The following is a 24,914-nucleotide window of genomic DNA, read 5'->3' as shown; positions in this document are numbered from 1 at the left end:
GATGCATAATTTTATATATACATACAAGTTTATGTATATATATACTCACAGACAGACAAACGGGAGACTCTCACAGCCTTACACACACGTGTCACATACAAATAGATCACAGATAATGTCCATGTGCTCCCAGCACATCATGGAGAATCAGTTTCATGTATGGCATTGCATTGATGACTTGTCTCTCAGGAGCAAAAAGTGTCTGTGAGCGTGATTTATTACGTCCAGATGCTCATTCATCATCATCACCATCATTACTCTGTCCTCCCGATGCTGGTGTAGAGCCCCCGTCAGCCCAGGATGTCCAGTTAAAAGCCTCCTGCTTGTCTGGTCTAAGGCAATGGAGCTCCACGTTGTATGGAGAGACAGGGAAAAAAACAAAAAAAAAAAAAAAGAAAAAAGACAAAAACTACAACTAAAAGTACTGTGCAAAACCATGTCAATGGATTGAAGAATATATCCCTCACCTTCATTAACTACACACTTACAGTCACTCCACACGAGGCATGAGTTCAAACACGAGGAAAAACCGAAAATCTTCACTTCAATAGCAGCCACTAACCACCAGACCTTTTTTTTCCGTTTTGAATAATTAAGGGGACAGATTTAATGCCAAAGGCGCATTACCTACTACCACTTCTAATTTCTAGCAATTACGTTGTCTTTATATAAAATTTGAGAGTTAAGAAAAATAGAGACTCCTTGATTTCTATGCTCTCTTGTGCTTTTTTTTAAATATATATATATATAGACAGAGCGAGGGCTGGGCAAAATTCACTAAGCATAAACCATCTTTCATTTAAAATAAAAACATCAAACAGCCATTCAAGCACATCCCAGTTTTGGGTGTGATCATACTGCCCGTGGTCTTATATTAAACAAATCCGCAAATTATGCCAAGAATTTGAAGTCTGTGAGAAAACTTTTTTACACCTCACAAACGACAAGAGGGGACTGACTTAGCTGAACCCATGAGGATTCAAACTAAATATTTGTTTGTTTGTTTGTTTCTAAGCTTATGAGTCCCTTATGACATCATAAAGACTTCTTTTAAAGTATCTGGTACTGAAAATTCAAATAAAAGTCACTAAAATATATATATATATATATATATATATATATATATATATATATATATATATATCATCGCACTATGTACAATAAAGTTAACTAAACACACAAGTGCACCAGCGAAAAAGTGAAATTATTAATGAGCAGTTTTGCACACTCATACGTGTACTTTTGTGAGTCACTACAGCCTACATTGCTTTATCATTCTAGGTTGACCTCATAGCCACCTTCAGACTTTCGATGACTTCAGTGTTTTTTGTCGATAAATACATTTTTCGGTTGCGTTACTACATTAAACAGTATTGATGATTTTAAAACTAAAGGAAAAAACAAAAAACATGATTCACAAAGCAAACAGCAACAAAACATTTCAGCTTGACCAATATGTGAGATTTTAATGCAAAAACAAAAACAACATGTATATATACACTACCAGTCAAAAGTTTTTGAACAGTAAGATTTTTACTGTTTTTTTCTCTTTTGCACACCAAGCCTGCATTTATTTGATTTAAAGTACAGCAAAAACAGTAACATTTTGAAATATTTTTACTATTTAAAATAACTGTTTTCTATTTGAATATATTTAAAAAATGTAAATTTATTAAAATGTCATTTATTCCTGTGCTTTCAAAGCTAAATTTCTAGCGTTATTACTCCAGTCACATGATCTTTCAGAAATCATTATAACATTCTGATTTGCTGCTCAAAAACATTTATTATTATTATCATTATAATTATGATGTTGAAAACAGCTGAACAGAATTTTTTCAGGTTTCTTTGATGAATAGAAAGTTTAGAATAACAGCATTTATCTAAAATAAACATTTTTTGTAACATTATAAATGTCTTTAACAACACTTTTGATCAATTTAAAGCATCTTTGCTAAATTAAACGTATTAATTTCTATCATTTCAGATAAATGCTTATCTTCTGATCTTTATATTCATCAACAAATCATGAAAAAAAAAAAAAGTTCTTAACTGTTGCTATATTAATAATAAAATAAAATGTTTTTTTGAACGGCAAATCAGCATATTAGAATGATTTCTGGAGGAAGATGTGACACCGAAGACTGGAGTAATGACGCTGAAAATTCAGCTTTAAAATCACAGGAATAAATTAGATTTTAAAATATATTCAAATAGAAAACAGTTATTTTAAATGGTAAAAATATTTCAAAATTGTATTGTTTTTGCTGTACTTTGTATCAAATAAATATAGGCTTTTTTAAAGAGACTTACAAAAAAAAAAAAAAAAAAAAAAAACACTACAAATCTTACTGTTCAAAAACTTTTAAACTTTTGACTGTTAGTGTATATAATCTATTATAATTAATAATAATAATAATAATAATAATAATAATAATAATTATTATTATTATTATTATTATTATTATTTATTATTATTATTATTATATATAAATTATCTAAAATTCAGATTTAATGGTCACATGTGAGAAAAATGTTCATTTCTCAACACGTTGGGTAGCTGGAATGTTCACTGTGTAGTTTAAAACAACCAAACAGACATACAAACTCAAAAGCTAACATGTGGTTAAATAAAAGTCTTATGTGATGCACATTTACATGTGTTTTTTGTGTGTGTTTGTGTGTGTACAGTTGGGCTTAATTCTTTGAGTCAAAAGTGCAAACTTCATGATGAGACTTTTTTTTTTTTTCCTTTCTTTGCATGTTTATGTGCAATGCCATTCGTTTTTGCTCCACTGCAGCTTCGGCAGAAATCAAACAAGCCCTTTATGGAAACAGACACTGAGAGAGAAATAAATAGAGATTGAATGTTAAAGACGTGTTTTTAAAAGTCCTCCAGTATGTTTCTCGAAGGTTTGTCTCCTTCCAGTGTAAGTGTTGCTACAGTGGAAAGGTGCGTGACCGGCTTGTCTGGCTGTTGTCGATGAGAGACAAAAGAATCACATGATAAAGTCGTCAGGGTGCAAAAGGGCTCCTGCAGATTTCCCTGTCCAGCAGGACCATGCAGGAGAGGTTTAAATTATCAGTGCGGCCTCCTTTATCCCATGATGAGACAGGCACACCATCCCACGCCCCAGTCGAGCAGACACTTTGTCTCCTTATGCAAAGGGGCCGTGTGAGGACAGGACTCAAGGGTTGTGTGTGTATGTGTGTGTTTGTGTTTGTGTGTGTAGGGCGGGGATCAGTGCAGGCAGTAGTCAGTTAGTTTCGTAGGATGAGAGCAAGGCAGCATCTACAGGCTCCATACAGGAGGGACACGTGAAGGACCTCATCAGCCAGTCATCTATGCAGTCCAGGTGGTAGATGTGCATGCAGGGGAGGAACCGGATGGGGTCTCCGTACACAAAGTCCATCATGCAGATCACACACCTGTGCAAAGAGAAAACGTGTTAACACACACCAATAAGCTTGGCAACAAAGAGCACAGCGTTTCCATAGGCAGCTGACAGAGTTGGGCGTAATGCAGAATTTAGAAATTGGTCACACCCTGTGGGACAATGAACTGGAATGACAGAAAGATGAACTTGCTGAATTGTAATTCAAAAACAATTCAATAGTCACACAACACTCAGGAACACACCTCTGAGTTGCCCTTTTTAAGGGTTCCATCTAATAAACCGGTGTAATTTTGTTTGGCCTAATTTTAATTTAGAGCATTCTGGGAATATATAAACTAAAATGTTTTTTAAAAATGTTTTTCAAAAAAAAAATCTCTCATGCTCACCAAGGGTGCATCTGTTTGATCAAAAGTAAAGTAATATAAAATAATAAAATACTAATAACATTTTGAATAACTTTTTTTTTCTATTTTATTGTATTTTAAAACCTAATTTATTCTTGTGATGGCAATGCTGAACTTTCAGCATCATTATTTTAGTCTTCAGTGTCATATGATCCTTCAGAAATCATTAGCATATGCTGATTTGCTGCTCAAAAAACGTGATGGAAACTGTTGGAAACGTGATACATTTTTTCCCAGGGTTCTTTAAATAGAAAGTAAAAAAAAAAAAAAAAAAAAAAAAAAAAAAAAAAAGCATTTATTTAAAATCAAAATCTTTTGCAAGATTTGGAAATGCATTTAGTCACTTAAAATAAATAAATTAATATTTATTAAAACATATATATTGTTTTTATTATGTTATCATGTTTTTATTGTGTTAGCTGTATTTTAGTTAGTTTATTTTTAATTTTTTTTTTTACCTAATCAAAAATAACCCAACTCCAGTTTGATTGATATTGATTGGAATGCACAATGGAGAGAAAAAAAAAAGATTTTTGAAAAATGTTAAGAGTGGAGTTATCTGTTTTTGCAAATGAACTCACACGCACACATGCATATACATTATTATAAAACGCAACACCTTTGTTTTTGCCCCCTTTTTTCATGAACTTTTTCTATGTACACAAAAGGCCTATTTCTTTCAAATATTGTTCACAAATTGTCTAAATCTGTGTTAACGAGCATTTCTCCTTTGCCGAGATAATCCATCCACCTCACAGGTGTGGCATATCAAGATGCTGATTAGACAGCATGATTATTGCACAGGTGTGCCTTAGGCTGGACACAATAAAAGGCCACTCTAAAATGTGCAGTTTTATATCACACAGCACAATGCCACAGATGTCGCAAGTTTTGAGGGAGCGTGCAATTGGCATGCTGACTGCAGGAATGTCCACCAGAGCTGTTGCCCATGAATTGAATGCTCAATTCTCTACCATAAGCCGTCTCCAAAGGTGTTTCAGAGAATTTGGCAGTGCATCCAACCGGCCTCACAACCGCAGACCATGTGTAACCACACCAGCCCAGGACATCCACATCCAGCATCTTCACCTCCAAGATCATCTGAGACCAGCCACCCAGACAGCTGCTGCAACAATCGGTTTACATAACCAAAGAATTTCTGCACAAACTGTCAGAAACCATCTCAGGGAAGCTCATCTGCATGCTCGTTGTCCTCATCAGGGTCTCGACCTAAATGCAGTTCGTTGTCGTAACCGACTTAAGTGGGCAAATGCTCACATCTGATGGCGTCTGACACTTTGGAGAGGTGTTCTCTTCACGGATGAATGCCGGTTTTCACTGTACAGGGCAGATGGCAGACAGTGTGTATGGCGTCGTGTGGGTGAGTGGTTTGCTGATGTCAACGTTGTGGATCGAGTGGTCCATGGTGGCGGTGGGGTTATTGTATGGACAGGTGTATGTTATGGACAACGAACATAGGTGCATTTCATTGATGGCAGGCAATGCACAGAGACACCGTGACGAAATCCTGAGGCCCTTTGTTGTGTCATTCATCCACAACCATCACCTCATGTTGCAGCATGATAATGCACAGCCCCATGTTGCAAGGATCTGTACACAATTCCTGGAAGCTGAAAACATCCCAGTTCTTGCATGGCCAGCATACTCACCGGACATGTCACCCATTGAGCATGTTTGGGATGCTCTGGATCGGCGTATATGACAGCGTGTCCCAGTTCCTGCCAATATCCAGCAACTTCGCACAGCCATTGAAGAGGAGTGGACCAACATTCCACAGGCCACAATCAACAACCTGATCAACTCTATGCGAAGGAGATGTGTTGCACTGCGTGAGGCAAATGGTGGTCACACCAGATACTGACCAGTTTTCAGACCCCCCACCAACCCCCCCAATACAGTAAAACTGCACATTTTAGAGTGGTCTTTTATTGTGGCCACTCTAAACTTTATTGTGTCCAATCAGCATCTTGATATGCCACACCCGTGAGGTGGATGGATTATCTCGGCAAAGGAGAATTGCTCACTAACACAGATTTAGACAGATTTGTGAACAATATTTGAGAGAAATAGGCTTTCTGTGTACATAGAAAAAGTCTTAGATCTTTGAGTTCAGCTCATGAAAAATGAGGGCAAAAACAAAAGTGTTGCATTTATAATTTTGGTCAGTGTACATACATACATACATACATACATACACACACAAATACAAATATATATATATATATATATATATATATATATAATATATAATATAATATAATATATATAGTAAAATAATATACAACAAAATATATATAGTTTATTAGTAAAACAAGTTGATGACGAGACGAAAATAAGGTCAGTAAACGATAACTGTGACTATATCAACATGCAATATTGTTGATGACAAAAAAAGAGACTAAACTGTATTGAAAATACTGCTGTCAATCGATTAAATACATTTAATCTAAAATTAATCATGGATTAATTCCATCTAACATTAAGGTTTTTAGATATACTTTTATATTGCAAAAAATTCACATACAATATTCAAATTAAAGTAGAAACAACATCAGAACAGAATATTTTTATTATTTGTTGTATACTTTTTTTTATGACAGAAGGCGAATATCACTGCTACCCCTGATATTATTACTATAGCCATTCAACATTACAGTTTAATTGAGAGCTATCAATTTTAATATTTATTAGACTTTAAAAGATAAAAAATTCTAATTAAAGTGAATTTCTCATAAGTTCTCAAGTGAAATTTCTCAAGTGAATCTTCACATAAACCCATTATTTACCTGTGGCATTCAGCAAGTGGGAAATATATAGAAAGTGAATAAAATTATCAAACACTAAATTCTAACTTAAATATAGACAAAGCTACAAAAGTTACTGATTCCTCTTTTTTCTTTTGTTTTTTGAACAAAAGATCTCTTATTTTCATTAGGAAAAAAAAAGAGAGACAAAATATTATTCTGGACTGCTGTACATGCCTCTACAATGCAAGCTTTCATTTGTGCAGTTGCTAGATACAAGAGTTTTAAATCCCCTAATTAGAAAATGTGACTTAAGTTTTCATTGACTAAAATTAAGACTAAAAATGCTCAGACAATTAGTTGACTAATACTTAACTAAGCAATAATAGGACAATTTTGACTTAATATGATAATAACTAAAAATTACGTTTGTCACAAGACTAAGACTAAAGGTGATGATACAATGGGCAACTTTTTTTAAGCAATGTTGCTTGGGCTCTTTCCTCATCAAGAATGGCCAACAAATTTCTATCTATAGATCGTGGGGCCTCACCTGGTCACCAGTTGACGGCAACATTGCTCAAAAAGTAGCCCTGTGTATTATCATTGTAAGACTAATTTAAAAGACTAAGACTAATACAAAAAAAAAAAAAATGGCTGACAAAACCAACACTAAGTCAGACAAACAGTCCCATCTCAAACTTTCACCAATGGTTAAGCTAAAGTTTCTATGTCAGCTTAGGTGGAGTGTTCAAACTGAACAATGTTTGACAGCATCACAGATTTTACACTTCAGGAAGGCTTTAGCTTAAGAATAGTTTACTTCTGCATATTAAGATGGGAAATGAAAACATTTAAACAGCTTTATCCATGTGTTTGATTGTACTGTTGATATTTTATACTTGTTGTGCAAGTATAAAATTGATACTCACTTTGATAATTAAATTTCATAAAGCATTATAAATGCAGGCCTAATGCAGTTAAACAGTTAAATAATCTCATAATTTCCCCATAGTCCTAGTCATAGCAGTTTTAAGATTAACTTGATTTTTTTAATTATAAATATGCTGAGTTCATGTGTTTTCATGTGCATTCAAGTTTTTGATCTAGACTGAAGAAAAAAAAAAAAAAAAAAAAAAAAAAAAGCCGCTCTTAGATGGTGCCTTTGAAAGCTTTAATTTAACTACGAAACAAACAGACAAGATACTCAGTAGTGTCCCTTACTCTCGAATCTTTTTCTCAGTGCCGTCACTGCCTGGATCGTAGACACCTTTGGGAAGATGCTGGATGAGGCCGATCCTTTGAGCGATTCGGACTTGCTCCTCTTCGGTCAGTTGAGTTGCCAGCCGGGCCTGGCTGGGAGTGGGGTGATAAACGGGCACATGGATCTGCTCCTGAAAACACACACACATATGGTATAAGAACAACAATAGTGAATATTCATGGATCAGGTTTGAAATCATTAACCACCCCTAAGCCACTCAAAATAACAAAGTCATACTCATATGACCAAGTTAATCCAGAATTGACTACAAAGCTATACAATGCTCAATACAGTTATGAGTAAGCATCTTCATATTTGAGGCATGTGCAACCAAAGCTCCACCAGGGGGCGATCTCTCCCTTTTTGCACCATTTGGATGGGAGAAGCCCAAATGGGACCATATTGAGTCCAAAGGGTACTTATGAAGAGAGGGAGGTGAACAATAGCTCCCATTGAGACAGGTGCCTGCTCAGCATTCACTAATGAAAGCTGTTTGGGAGACTGTGAGCATGTTTAAGCTCTGTGTGCTATGCATTCTGCTAAAAACTGCAAATAAGGCTCTACTGTCATTAGAACAAGTAGATGTTACAGCATTGCTTACAGCAAATGAAAAATTAAACTTTTTAAGCACTGCTCTGATTAATTTATTTAAAATATCTGTTATGCATAACATTATATAATTAATTAAAATAGAAAATAGAAATTAAAATTATATGTATGCACACACATACACAAAAAAATTCATTAAAAATTGAATTTTGTGCATACACACATACACACAATAAAAAATAAAATAGAAATTAACAGAATTTTCTGTACACACATTATATTATATATTATAATGTCAATATAAATAATAAATACAAAATCAACTTTGAATAAAATACATACAATTATATATATAATATATAAAATAAAAAAATGCACAAGTTTTTTTTTAAACAGTTTTTTTAACGTTTTTTTAAGTTCACAATCATACACGTATACAAGTTATCCTTTTTTATTATTTTCTAAAATGTTTAATATTATACATATATACATATGTACACAAGAAAACATATACAGTAAATATATTACAAAATAGAAATTAATAGAATTACACACATTATACATTATGTATACTTTTAATAAAATACATTAAAATATAATATGTAAAGTAAATATTAAAAATACATATTTATTTTACTCTTTTGTATAAGCAAGTTTTTATCCTTTTTAATTATTTTCTAAATGTTTAATATCTTGCGTATGTACATAAATAGTAAAAATAATAAAATTGATTAAATTAATTAACAATTGTGTATACACACAAAACACACACATATACACACACACATATATACATATATACACATACATACATATACATACATATATACACATATATACATATACATATACATATATATATATATATATATACATACATACATACATACATATATATATATATATACACATACATATACATATATATACACACACACACACATATATATGCACACACACACATATATATACATATATACACGTGTGTGTGTGTGTACAGTAAGTTTGTACAGTAAGTTTGTTCCTTTTTTATTATTTTCTATGTTCTGCTCACAAGATTACGTACATTTCTTTTCTCAAAAGTTGACATACCCCTGTGCATAATCTGTATTAACCTAACCACATTACAGCACAATTCCATTAAATTACCACTACACCCAAGAGAGGACATTTATATATCGTTTCAGGTGTCAACGACTGTACCCTAGGGTTCAGATCATGTCTCTTTTTAAAATCCTACAATAAATTAGCCTTGTAAGTAAGTGTTGATTTGTGAATGGTGGTGTTGATGCTTATTGGATTGGAGGTTTCACACGCAGAGAGTTTGCAGTCTTGGGAACAACAACAAAAAAAAACAAGCACTGCTTTAGCTCAGAACAGCCACGCACGGCCAAAGCTCAGATATTGCTCTACGGATAATCATACTTGGCAGATATTTATTACTTCCTTACATTATAAACCTCTAACCCACATTCACATACGCAAGTACCACAATAACGATTAATCAGAAGTAGGACGTGTTTCCACACAGGGGAGTAATGCCCATAGGCTGGAGTGAGACACGTTCTGTAGAAACCAGGCCTGAGGACTGGGAGGTGCTGCTGGGAAAAGCAACCATGGCGTAGTGCAGTTCTGATTTCAGATCAGATTAAAGGTGAGCTTTGAGATCAGGTTCAGCACTCACTTGAGAATTAGGTCACACAGCGGCCATACTGAATACAATCACATGACGGACACATCAGACAGGTTACACTGCCTATTTGAATACACACTTTTCTGTACACTGGCTAAAGACACAACTAAATAAAAAGAACATCTGTGAGGCACATACACACGCATAATGTAGTGCTCAGCACTCTGTGAGCCATCAAATAAAGGTGTGTGTGTGCATAGTTGGAAGCAGAACCGAAACATGATCGTTCTGACAACGACAGCGTCGTCTTTTCTGACACAGTCTCTGAAACTCTTGTGTTTCACTTTATGGAAAGCTAACAAAGGCTGAGTCGCTGCCTAGTCAGTTAATGACTTCACAAGGAGCATTTGTGTATGAAGTTACATCTTAAAGGCAATATGTGTCATTTTCTGTGGAATTTTGAAATGTAGATATGACAATAAAATACATAAAAATATTTTAAATAAAATCTCTCTCTCTATATCTGTCTATCTATCTATCTATCTATATATCCACACCCACACACACCCACACACACACACATCTGGTTTATTATCCTTGTGGGGACTCTCCATAGGTGCAATGATTTTTATACTCTCCACACTGTATTTTCTATCCCCTTACCCTAACCCTACCCCTAAACCTAACCCTTACAGAAAACTTTCTGCATTTTTACTTTCTCAAAAAAACTCATTCTGTATGATTTATAAGCTTTTGTACCCATGGGGACCTCAAGCCAGTCCCCACAATGTCAAAAATTTCAGGTTTTACTATCCTTGTAGGGACATTTGGTCCCCACAATGTAGCAAAAACAAGTACACATACACACACACACATATAGACACACCATTAAAAAACATTTACATCTTTAAGGACTGTTTCCACCACCAAATTAAAAATATATATAGTGTGACCTTTTAATACCAGAATTCTGACTTTTTTCCTCAAAATTCCATGATATAAACTTGCTATTGCGAGTTATAAAGTCAGAACTGCTAAACAAAGTCAGAATCGCAAGATATTAAATCAGAATTGCGGGATATAAATTGCAATTGTGTTTATATCTCACAACTGTAATGTTTTTTATCGGAATTGGATGATGCAAACTGGTAATTCTGACTTATTTTTTAAATAGTCAAAATTGGGAGAAAGTCAGATTGACTTTCAATTCTGACTTTTTTCTTGCAATTGCGAGTTTATCTCTTGCAATTCTGACTTCATAACTCGCAAGTGCAAGTTGATATCACGCAATTTTGAGAAAAAAGTCAGTATTGCGAGACAAAGTTAGAACTGCAAGATATAAAACCAAAATTGTGGGATATAAACTTGCAATTCTGACTTTTCTCTCGCAATTGCTAGTTCATATCTCACTATGGACTTTTCTCCTAAGAAACTGCCTGATACAGACTCATAATTCTGACATTTTTCTCAAAATAGCATGATATTAACGTGCAATTACAACTTATAAAGTCAAAATTGCGAGACTAAGTCAGAACTGCAAGATATAAAGTCAGAATTGCAGGATATAAGCTTGCAATTCTGACTTTTTGCTCAAAACTGCATGATATAAACTTGCAATTGTGAGACAAAGTCAGAACTGTGGAATATAAATCAAAATTGCAGGATATAAACAATTGCTAGTTTATATCTCACAATTCTGACTTTTTTTCTCAAAACTGTATTACATAAATTTGCAATTTCAAGTTATAAAGTTAGAATTGCGGGATACAAATTTGCAATTTTGACACATTTCCCCCTCACAATTCTGACTTTTTTTTTTTTCTCAGAATTGTGAGATATAAACTTGCAACTGTGATTTATAAAGCCCAATTCCAAGGGGCAAAAAGACTGATATTTTCTCAGAATTGCAAATTTATGTCTCACAATTCTAACTTAATAATTTAATGCCATTTTGGGTTATAAAGTCAGAACTGCGAAAGATAAACTCGCTTATTGTCTCAGAATTCTCTTTTTTATTTTTTATTCAATGGCGAAAACTGATACACTCAAAAAAAGTCCTGTCAGTGTTTTATTTAAATTAATTAGAATATTTAATTAAACAATGTCAAAACATGAGACTTGTTGAAAAGACAGTGGAGTATATATGCCTAACCTTGTACATATATCAATAAAACAACACTGACAGGAAAAAGGGAATCATCACAATCAAACACAAAGGAAGTGCGGTATACATCTACTGTTTACCACCTTGAAACATCCTAATTGACAGTATGTTACAAGACCACTTTATTCGGACATATCATATTTCAGGCATCAAGAGCACAGAGCTGTTAAATTGCTTGTTGGAAAACAACACGAACAGCACCAGACACTTCAACACCACGAGTGCAAGAGGGAATGATTTGATTGGTTCAAAGAAACAGACAGCCCGAGACAAAGAGATGAAGGAAGCGAGAAAAAAAAAAAAAAACAGAGTTGCGAGTGGGGAATTCTGTTTGGTCTGGTAGGCTTTGGGTGCTAAACAAAGCATGTTGTCCAGTATCCGGCCCTCCCTCATTACTGGAGCAGACAAACCGTCCAGCGGTCCATTTTCTGCTCTCTTTCTCCGACTCTGTTCCAGTAAAAGGCTGAAAGCACCACTCCCTCTCTTGTCTCACTGGACTAGACAAAAAAATCCAAAGCTTTATCTCAATGTATGCTTCTATTGCCTCAAAATCTAAAGAGATAATAACAAAGAACTATAAACCAGTAAAACAGCTGTTATTCCTGATAACAGTATCATCTACTGACTTCACCTTTATCAGAAATCAAATCAAAGTCAAGGCTGATTCAGTGCTTTCACAACAAACATAGAAGTGAAGACATCTGTGCTTCACATTCCTGTATGTGTACCTCACTCTGTTAGCCCAAAATAAGGCTACAGGCTAGCATGACTCAGCCAGACGCTCAGCCGCCCTACTCAGTGGACAGAGACTACAGACAGTATGAGGAGGAGGAGCTACTTTAGCATCTACACTGCTACTTTTAGCTTCTTTTAACATTAGCTTCCTAACATACTCATATGCTAGCAAGACAAAGCAGCTCACTATATTGAAGCTGTTAGGGGCATATATCTTTATACACTGATATTTGTCTGGCACAAAAGCAATTAAGATCTAAATTATGATGTAAGCATCAAACATGAACATACAATTTACACAAAGTACAGCTAACAAAAAATTTAATAAAGTCATGTGGCACTTTCACTGTCCCACAAGTTAAAAATGAATATAACTTCTTTGTCATACATGGATCTGTTGTTACAAAAGCTGCAGTGTTATTTATTTTTATTTATTTTTTTGGAATCAAATGACAAAATTGTCCTATGATGTGACTGTCTCAAGCATGGTTCAATAAATTACAACTTTCATAAATTAAAAAGAAAAGCATAAAAATGTTAATAAATACCTCCAGCATAATTGTACAAGTGTCTGTTTTAGTAAATGGCAATCATTCTTTTCATCCATTTATTTCTGAAAGCGTAGGAACTTGATTCATTTTGTCTCTGAAAACTATGTCCTCTGGTGTGACACCATATCCTGATTTTGAATCAGCCAATTCCAGAGAAAACTTTAATTAGTTGAAGGACCCCATTCGAGGTCATGTAACTGAAGCCCCCTGTGCACATGGTCAATTTTTGTCTCAGAATTGTTTAAATGTTCAACTTTTTTGGAACCACTACAAAAGTGTTTTGTTGTCCTTTGGTGTGACACCCCTAAAATGATATCTTTTAAATTAAAAACTGTATGTTAAACTACATAATCATGGAAAATTATGCGAATGTGTCTTGCTAACCGCTAATGACAGGCTAGCTTGGAATAGCAAGATCATTAATTGACACAAAAGGCTGAAACGTCCTTCGGTGTTACACCTGTACTGTCACACCACAGGACAAATATGTCAAAGGACAAGGTCTCTCTTATTTAAATATTTAAATAAGGTGTATTCAGTGTTCGTACATGCAATAATTACATTAAACTATTCTCTACAATCAGAAAACTTGTACTGTTATAAAGTGTCATGAAAATAAGTATAAATGTGATGCTTTGTTTTTGAAACAGAAAGAATTAGAGGACAAATAAGTGGGTTGGGGGGGTCTTACTTGCATTTATCAAATGAAAAAAAGTAAAAATACTAATATCGTAAAATTGTATTAAAATTTGTAACGTGATTGTAACACCGAATCAAGTATTTTCTGTAAAGCTCTTTGAAACAATCTGTATTATGATTGTTAGAATGTATTATGTGTTTATTATTATTATTATTATTATTATCATTATTATTATTATTATTATTATTTATTATTAATTTATTCCTGTGATGGCAAAGCTGAATTGTGAAATTTGATGGAAAATCAGTGTCAAATGGTTTTAGGATTCTTTGATGAAGGTGTAGGAGGTTTAAAAGAACAGCATTTAATTAAAAAAAGGCATTATAAATGTCTTTACTGTCATTTTGGATCAATTTAATGTGTTGTTGCAGATTAAAAGTATTAATTTCTTCAAAAATGAATAAATAAATAAAAAAGTTACCAACCCTGGAATAAAGAAAAAAAGAAAGAAAAATAAATAAAATGCAGTAATTAAAAGCCAATTCTTAATTATAAGGGTCAGACAGAAAATGGTGACTAATATTGAATCATGAAATAGAAACTAAAATTATAAAAGAGTGTGGGAGGGGGGGGGAATTCAAAATATTTTAGTCCAACTTCACAAAAAGCAGTCTGTTGTGATTTCACTCAGACTTAAGCATTCACATAATATTTTAAAAACGTTTTGTTAAAAAATTCAGGCTTCAAATCAAAATTTCAAAGTGTATGCAACAGTGTTACGGGAACAACATTTTTTTGCACCTGCTCTGCACTCTGGAGCGATCAACTCTCTTTCTTTTTTTGGTCTCCAACATACTTTGTCCACCTTTTCCTAGCAGTGAGAGGACTGAGGTGGTGGACGCTTATCTGAGTGCAGGAAGGTTAAACAAACAGCTGTTTGAGTGCTACTAAGTCAGCGGTGCAGAAACAGTCTGTACCAGCTCAGCACAAAATCAGGTCTCCATTACCAAACTTACATGTGTGTATAAAGGCTCTTAAAGGGATAGTTCACCCAAAAATGAAACCTACCCCATGATTTACTCACCCTCAAGTCATCCTAGGTGTATAAGACTTTCTTCTTTGAAACGAATACAATTGGAGTTATATTTAAAAAAAACAAAACAAAAAAAACAAATCCTGGCTCTTCAAAGCTTTATAATGACAGTGAATAGGTGTTGAGATTTTGAAGTTCAATAAAATTAATCCATACATCATAAAAAGTACTCCACACAGCTCCAGGGGATTAATAAAGGCATAACTATCATACGCATGCATTCATGAGAGTGGCATTCCAACGGATAAACGTAGGTGAACATGGAAGTAACTTAGAAGTGACTGGAATTAGAAGTAAAAAAAATGAGGATTTGTTTAAAAAAAACAAACAAACAAAAAAGCCATTTCAATATAAGCCAAGAGGAGAGGTTTTCCTCTGCTGTAAACAAAACCTGGTTCTCGCGAACCTAGCATATTCTCACTGGAGCTTATGCTACATCTACATCCTATGTCAACTGGTGGAAAGCACTCTTGAACCCACATACGACAGTTAGCGGAAGCTAAAGATTACGGTTTCTAAAGTTTAAAATAAGGATATTTTTCCTACACAAATGCATCAATTCACTTTAGAAGGTCTTCATTAACCCCCTGAGCCACGTGCTGTACTTTTTATGATGGATGGATGCACTTTTTTGGGCTTCAAAATTTCAACAGCCATTCACTGCCATTATAAAGCTTGAAAGAGGCAGGACATTTTTTTAAGATCCGATTGTATTTGTCTGAAAGAAGAAAGTCATATATACCTACAGTAGTATGGATTGAGGGTGAGTAAATCATGGGGTCATCTTCATTTTTGAGTGAACTATCCCTTTAAGCAGTGTGAGGCTAAAAATGACATTGATACACTGTTTACAGACACTCTCACGCACAATTTTAGCAGTGCCAGGCTGAGGGGACTTTAATTACAGGGAGAACATTTGGCTACTACTTAGTGCAGTGCACCAGCTAAATGCATTTCTGGTGAGTCTTTTAAAAGGTACAGGAGTGATGTGGTGTTTTCTGTGTGCAAATCATAAGACTTTAAAACGTACAATATGTAATGTTACACAGATTAAGAGCACTAAACTAGGGATGTTCATTTTGTTTTTTTTCCTAACCGACAGCCGACGCTCCTTAACTGATTATTAACCGTTCACCGAAAAGATTATATTAAATTAGAATTGAATTATTTTATAAAGGATAAGTGGATAAGTGGATATTTTATAAAGGATAAGTGTCTGTGACCCGTTAAGAATACCAAAATTTGTTTTCCAGGGATTAATTTTACCAGCGCAAAAAGCAGCAAACAACAGAACATGATGATTCACATGGACACATCACATCACGCACCTGCAGCAATTCTGCGAATGGAGAAAAACGTAATAAAGCTAGGCTATATATATATATATATATATATATATATATATATATATATATATATATATATATATATATATATATATATATATATATATATATATATATATATAATGAATGAATGAATAGGCCTATATGACAAATATTTTTATTTAACAAAATGAAAGAAAAAACTGCAAGTAGCTAGTATGCAGAGTTTTGGTTCATTTTTGTGCTGCGCGGAAGGAAGACAGCTGAAAGCGGCATCCTATTTTTCTTTGTTTTACAAAAACACAATATTTGTTTTTATTGTGAATTTGCACAATAAAAGCAAACCGGTTACAGTTTCGATTATCTGTATGACTAGGAGTAGTTTCCAAAAAAATAAAAAATAAATATCAAGTAATTGCGCCGGCATCGCACATACACACACAGTTAGGCATTGCTAACTTGCAGCTAAATATGAAAAATAAATAAATAAATAAATAAATAAATAAAAATTCACACTGCTTAATCGTCATCACCGTACTGCCGTGATATTATGGCAAACTGTTTTATGTGGATATTGGAATGCGAGTGAAGTACAAAACCAGGTTTACATAATAAATAATACTTTGCCATTTAAATACATCTCGAATACGGAAACATTTTGATTTGTGTTGTATGACACCCCCAACGTTAGTTTCAGTTTCACTTTAGCCTAAATGAATTCATTTTGGCTTATTGTTTATATAGCCTAGCTTACATTTTTCATTCTTGTTCTTTTCTGAATTCTGTTAACTGAAAGTCTACGCTGTTTTAGTTTCCCTCACTCCACAAAAAAATCCTGTGTGATAGTGTTTGTAAACATTTCGCGTCGGTATCAAGTCTGTTTCTGAATGTAATAATAAAAAGCGAATTAACGTTATAGGCCTATGCAATTTATCTTTGTTTTCTCTCAAAAAAGCAATTTTGTTTTATTTTAACCATCCAGCAAAAGTTTTAAAATATTTTAATTACTGAAAAAAAAAAATGTAAATGACCTTTAAACTGTTTAACTGATTGTATTAATCTGTCAAAATTATTTCTGTCTGAACGGTTAACCAATTAAAAATGAGCATCCCTACACTAAATGGTTAAATGTTTAGTTTCCAGGATTTTGCTCCACAAGCTGCAGGCCTGTTTCTTCGCACACTGCAGAAGTTTATCTCTAATGAATGGTTCATTGTGTAAACTGCATGGATTTCCCCTCACAGAAATCAACACCTTTCTTCAAATCCCCCTTTCATAAGCAATGAGCGTATCAGCCACGCTAAGTGGAGAGAATGCTCTCCTTCTGCCCCAATTTACTCCAGTCAATTTCAACAAGCTTTACCGTTTTGAGGAATTTTTTTTCAGATTTTTTAATTGTTTTTGCTTCATTGGCACAAGTAGAACCTGAACTGACAACTAAAATGCAGGTTTGAACCCCTAAGCATTTGACCCATCCAAACAGACGCTAGGGAAAAGTTCACGGCTTTAATACCTAAAAGACTACAGGGCCAAACATGTTCATGTGTTCATGTCAGAACAATCACTGTGTATGCGGGTGAAAGCAGACAGGTAAAGTGAGGGTAAGGATTGAGTACTTCCACTTAAGATGAGCTGTCTGGCTACTAGGTGACGCTAGGCCTCCATGACAGACAACAGAGAAAGCAGCCTGTTAGACACAGCAACTACAGCATGAAGTAAACAGAGAACCAAAAAGAGAAAAGAATCGACTGATGAGTAGAGAGGTGGGAAACCACAACATTTTTTGTAAGGCTAAAGGGAACCTCCATTATTTCTAAGGTTGGCACCTACTCTCGCTTATCTCACCACGTCCAGCCTCACGCATGAGTCAGCAAATGCTGTCAGCTGCTATCCAAACTACCAGGAAGACCTCATATTACACTCCTGCCTGTCTCCTCATCAATCCCCCAAGTTCATTTCCTGTTTCAATTAGATGTACTATACAGCATCAAAACACTAATGCAGTTTAGATTTACTGCATAAACTGTATTTACTGTTCAGTCACGCAGACGGAGTGGAAGGGATCCGGCTGGTATTCTGAAATACTGAAGTCGTTCTGTTTAGTCTCCATCTGAGACACAGGGTGTGAAACTAGGCTAACTCTACTGAGCTCCTTACACAATGGTGCTAATGCTTCTTAACATAGCAGCAAAAGAAAGCCAGGAACCATGAGAGCTTTGATAAGACATCAACCGTGACAGAAAAACTAAATGGAAATGTTTTAGAGAAAAGCTAAAGAAATATACTTGACTGTTACAAAGTTTAAGATCAGTCAGATTATTTTTCTTTTATTCAGCAAGAATGAAATACATTTACTAAAGTGAAAGGAGACATTTATAATGTTACAAAAAAAAATCTGCTTTCAATAAAAGCCGTTCTTTGAACTTCCTATTCAAAGAAAAAAGTAAATTAATCCAAAAAAATAAAAAAGCTGTTTTCAACATAATAATAATAAGAAATGTTTCTTATTAGAACGATTTCTGAAAAATCATGTGATGATGAAGGCTGGAGTATGAAAATTCAGCTTTGCCATTACAGGAATAAATTACACTTAAATATATTGAAATAGAAAAAAGTAAGTAAAAGTATGATACTCAAAAATTTGTAGAACTTTTTCAATTCAACTTTGTACTTTAACTGCAATGCTCATATAGTTTGTGGATTTTTTCCCCTGCATTTTCATGGTCTTTTCATGTGCAAATTGCAAATCTGAACTACTGTACAAGCTGGAGGGAAAAAAAAAAAAAAAAAAAAAAAAATCTGTTGAGCCCTCTGCTAACATTACTGCTCCTATTCCCGATGACGCAAACTAGCTTTATGCACACATACTTATCTTATTCTGCACACACTTAATGTGGCATGTAATGAGAGAAACCTTAAAGGGATAGCAGACCCAAAAATTAAAATTCTGTCATCATTTATTTACCCATATGCCATTCCAAACCTGTACAACTTACTTTCTTCTGTAGACCACAAAAGACGTTATTTTGAAATATGTTTTTATCCATTCAATGAAAGTCAGTGGGGTCCAATAGTGTACTTTCACTGTATAGACAAAAACGACAAAACAACGTTTGATATTATTCAACATGTCCTCATTTGTGTTTCACAGAAAAGAAAAAAAATAGTCATACAGGTCCATGTATGTTGTGTAAATGCATGAGAGTCAATAAAAGATGACACAATTTTCTTTTTTGGGTGAACCATCCCTTTAACAGAGGAAGACTTAGATGACGACGCCTTTGTTGTGTTTGAGTTCTGAAAGAAGTAGCGGCAAAGTATTTGAGGCATGTTTTTGAAGACATATGAAGGAGGCAATTTTCAACCATCTACTACTGAATTTTAAAGATCCCTTTATAACTTAAAAAAATATGCAGAAAGGTTTCCGTACATATTTGAGAGCACAGACAGCCCCTTCTAGCTCCCCGCCTGAGACTCTGGGGGAAAAAACGTCAGGCATTCTTGGCAAGCGACACAAGAATGTGCTGAGATTGGGAATGATTTGAGTTCTCAAGGGGGCTGTGCATTTTTTCATCCACTGCGTGGTTCAAACAGACCTCCTGTCTGTCCAGCATTCCGACAATAGGCTGAAGCGTGCCATCGCAATATTGCACAGAGCAGCAGCACCGTTAACAAACGCTGGGTGAATTCAGTCTTCTTCTGCTCGTTTTTTTTTACACCCTTGTCTGATTGTGCACCCCAGAGACTCAATAACTTCACAAAACAGAAAGCTGAGCACGGTTTTTGCTGGCGTTCAGCAGAACGGTGCCTCCTCTTGAAAGACACAGCCTAGTAACACAAAAAAGAGCGCGTTTATGCTATAATGAAATTCTGTTTGCATTTTAACCCTTGAGCTATAAGACGTAAGAGATTTGGTTTAAAAATAGATGCTATTTTTTTAATATAGCATATGATTATAAATTATATTGAATGCAAATAAATAAAAAAGTTCCCTGGAAAATGACATAAAAACAGGTTTTATTCTGCGATCATGACACATTAAACACTACCTAGAAATGTTTAATCAACAAGCTTGTATAAGCTGTTTTATAAACTACGGTTCTCTGAGTCAGTTTCCTATCCCATCAGAGCATTCAGCCTGTTTCCAGATGACTATGTGGAGGAGGAAGTGGCAGAACGCTGTTAGTACAGCTGATAAGCGCAAGAAGTACAGCACGAAACGTCCTACCTCTACCTTCTGCTTTCATTGAGTGGTTGCTTCCATTCCGTGCCAATCAGCAACTAGATTATCCAGCCAAAATTGAAATCAAGACCGGAGAGAACGTTCTAAACTTCTGGAGAAAGGTTTGGCATAACAAGATTTTTGAGACAGTTACGTCACAGTACTTCTGAGGAAATCACTGCATGATTGTTTGAGATGCATATGTGATTACCTATCATTTGGAACTTGAAGGGTCGATGGTGGTTTGCCAATGGGGAAGCAGTTTGCTGGTGTCTTTTTGTAAGGCGGATAAGATCAATATTCAACTAAGAGGATGTAACAGCCTCTGCAGCAAACATGACCAAAACACAACAGAGCCTGAACTTCCTTTCAGTTCACAGTACAAGTTAGCAGTACATAAATGGTTTGCTTATTGCGCACAGATTATTATCTGTTTAAATGCGGTTTGTTTCGCCCAACACAAAGACATCCATCCTGTCAAACCCCCATGGAAGTGTTACAACATGCTGAGATGAAAGTCTTCCTTTTAAACAAAGTAATGTGCAAGATGACATCATTTTAAACAGGATCTCATGACTAATTCCACATGTCCATAAAAATGGGAAATCCCCTAGTTAGACTCTAAGACAGTGTTGGAATTCTTATGAAAGTTTGCAGAGACTCCAAGCCCCTTGGTTGCCCTAGTACAGTGATTCTTAACCAGGGGTATGTGTGCAAACCTTGGTTTCAATTAGAGCACTTACAAAACTGCCAATAGACTAAAACAAACATAACTCTTCTCTTTTGTTCTTTTAAGGAAGGAAAACACAACATGTCTTTATAAATACTAAAAAAGGACAATGGTTGGGAAACACAACCCGGGAGAATAACATCGCTATGACGTCACAATTGCAAACAAAGCGCGTCACAATTAGAATTGTTACTTGGTCGCAATAAACCTGGTGCTGGTGAACCAACACACCACGGAGGCGGCAGTAAAAATGAAATAGCAGGCTGTCCATCTGTCTGGACGGTCTTACGTGAATTGTAGGCCAAGTTTATGTCGAACAAAGAGGATTTAGTATGGCACACTGTCTAGGGCGAAATTAAACAGATGGAGATCCAGCGGGAGCCTGGTGCTACTGTTAATGTTTCCGTATATTAGTATGGATTTGTTTTTGCAGGACATTACGCATTATGAATATAGCAAAGCGAATGTTTACATTAAAAGCAGGAGCGTGGACTCGAGTCACAGTATTTTAGTCAAAAGGAAAGTTTCTTTGTTTATTCTGTAACGTTAGATTTTTTTATTAGCTTACCTGGTATGGAGGTGGCGGCTCCTGATCCGGATCGTTGGCGTCACCGAAACTGGCCCTGTCTGACTGTGATTCGTGGAGCAAGGAGATATCATCCGAAGTGGGAGATTTCAGACAATTCCCCATCTCCTTTCCAAACTCCTTGTTGTCTAAATGTTGAAATCCTGTCTTTCCCCCTCCTTTCTGCCCTCAATCACTCCAACCAGACTTCCGCCCTTTTAAGCAAGATGACTAAAATCTCTATCATTCATTTAAAAGGATCCGATCATCATGAGAGATCCTGACGGAGAAAAACAAACCATTGTCGACACACAAAGAACCCTGGCAAAAAGTGTCATACACGGATATGAAACGATGTTTTTGTAAACACACACAGTCTAAACCTGTCAAATACGTCTATTTGAGCTAAAGCCGTGTTGTGTAGTGTTGTCCTTGTCTCCTCGTCTCAATAGTAAACACTGGTTAGCCTTCAACGGATAATTTCTACAATATCAAATATGCGCTGGCTCTCAATGGCGACTCAGGCAATGTTGCCTTTCAGGCAGTCATTCTATGTCCCGCCTACGGACTGTATGGACCAATCAGCGGGTGTCTTTTTTAGTAAGTTCGTTATTAGTGGCTATTCATCACCCAATCAGATCGCCGATTTCCAACACCAACAACAGGGGGTTTAAAGCCTGTAAACTTGACCGCATTAGGCCGATTTAAAGGCATAGTTCGTTCGGTATTAAAAATCTGTTGTAATTATTTAACCTCATATTGTTGCGAAAACGCACGACGCCTTTTTTCTTGGAACAATAAAGGAGATATTAGGCAGAATGACAGTAAACAGTGACTGTTCACTTTCACTATAGGTAAAAGGATGTGATGAAAACAAATGGCAACTTTTATTTTAGTTCAAGTTTTACTTTTACTTTCTTAATTTTTATTATTTATGTTTTTATATTAATGTTTTTGTTTATAATATGCTCCTATTTAGCTATCTTTTTTTTAGGTTTTAATCACAGGGGTTTGCACTTCTGTCATGGTTTGATCGGTTACCCAGATGCGTGGCCATATTGGAGATACTCAGATGTAAACAACAGGATGGATTGCAGGGTTAATGTACTACCGAATATGTTCTTTTGCTAATTTATGTTGTCTAAACCACAGAAAAAATGTGGAAGATGCTATATCATATAGAGAAGGACTTAGTAAGCAGGAAAGGGCACAATGTTTTGACTAACTAAAGTTACTATGTGGTAAAGATACGTACGAGCAGCATTTATTAAGATATTAGCCTAATATTTTACCTACCTGACTGGAAATGATAAGAACAAACTTGAATGTTGTCAAGACTCTTGCCCTGGAAATCCTGGTTCAGTTCGGCCAACCGCAAACACCTTTTGTTGCTTGGACAGTATTTTGCACTCATCTCCTTGATTTCTTATAACTTTTGGAAGTCTATAGTACTCCAAATGTTCGTCCTGGTCCAACCGATAAGTACAGCCCAAAACATGACAATAATTGACCATTTTCAGCAGCAATAATAAGCAAAATATGTGATTTCCGTTCGGTTCAGTGGTATTGTTTATGTTCTGTGCCGCTAATATGGCCAATTGATGACGAGTCATGAAAACACTCTATTTCAGTTTGCTGCCAAGACACATTTTTAAATACGTCACAAGTATTTCAGCTTATATTTATGTTTCATTTCATGTTATACATTTCATGTCAGCTTTATTTAAATGAATGAAAACAATTTTACATCTTTTTTCCAAACAATGAAAGTGAATAGCAACTAAGGCTGTCATTCTGCTAGTGCTAAACATCCTCTTTGTTTTTCATGGAAGCAAATCAATGATGACAGAATGTTATTTTTGGGTAGACTATCTCTTTAAAGAGCCTGGCCCCTTAGAACAAATATGGAAAACAAAAGAGATATCTTTTGGAATGCTATCATATCATTTAATTTTAAATTAGAAAATGTAAGTCGAGTATTTACAGGAATGTGTTTACACAGTAGCCATGCACCATATACAGGATTTGCTGACCTCTATAGCCCAAAGGCTGTAAAATCAATCTCAATCAGGAAGAATTTCAGTGAGGGAGAAACCAAAGCCATTACAATGAAAAACCCATATATCGTTCATTTTCAAACATTTTGTTTTGCCACATTTGAAACACGGTATGTTACAAACTGCCTGTGAAATTTCTAAGCAAACACATGGTTACAACATGAGATGATGATTGTTTTTGCCTAATGTAAATATGACTTTGGTAGAACCGGATCTCATAAAACAGGCACTACATAGATATCATTGCAGAAGAACTAAAATCCATGGATACTTTTCAACTAAAAGTCTCACAAGTCTTAAAGTGCAGGACTATCTCATTAAAACTAGATTTGAAAATACAATGCAGCTTGTTGGTTGAACTCTACACACTATGTGTAGAGTTCTGTGCTGAACACACTACAGGGAAAAGCTCCATGAAGTAGCATTCATATATTGAACAAAGTACAACTCTCTCTCCTAACTAGCTTAAATTTTCTTTCTCTTCGTAGTGTAAGGCTGTAGTGGTTGTCAATGCATCCCTCACGTTGGCTGGAGCTGGCATGCCAGCCTGTCCTGCATGTATCTAAAAGACTTGTTTGTTTGAGCTCAAGTACGATCTGGACCAAGTCCACATGAAGGAGACTGCCTTTCTAAAAGACACATTCAGCTGCCCACTTAAAACGGGACAAATTTGAAAGGCGCCATAACGGAGAATAAATACTAAAAAAAGAAACCAATCCCACAAAACTTCCAGTTTACATTCTGATAGTCCTAATTTGCTGTTATGAAGATGCTTGTTTAACACAGACTAATTATGTACACAGAAACACAAAGATAATG

General features: G+C 35.1%; 1 protein-coding gene across 1 annotated transcript; it reads right to left on the bottom strand.

The window, feature by feature from the left end:
* Positions 1 to 126: 126 nt before the first annotated feature.
* Positions 127 to 22,591, bottom strand: rnf11b (ring finger protein 11b). The gene is made up of 3 exons (XM_051117451.1): positions 22,042 to 22,591; positions 7,792 to 7,961; positions 127 to 3,429 (listed from the first exon to the last, which is right to left on the bottom strand). The coding sequence occupies exons 1-3, from the start codon at positions 22,162 to 22,164 to the stop codon at positions 3,258 to 3,260; spliced, it is 465 nt and encodes a 154-aa protein (XP_050973408.1). The 5' UTR covers positions 22,165 to 22,591; the 3' UTR covers positions 127 to 3,257.
* Positions 22,592 to 24,914: the final 2,323 nt, after the last annotated feature.

This window comes from Labeo rohita, chromosome 8 (genome assembly GCF_022985175.1).
Source record: "Labeo rohita strain BAU-BD-2019 chromosome 8, IGBB_LRoh.1.0, whole genome shotgun sequence".
NCBI lineage: Eukaryota > Metazoa > Chordata > Actinopteri > Cypriniformes > Cyprinidae > Labeo > Labeo rohita.
The sequence above is the reverse complement of the archived record's forward strand: the minus strand, read 5'-3'. Positions and strand labels throughout refer to the sequence as shown.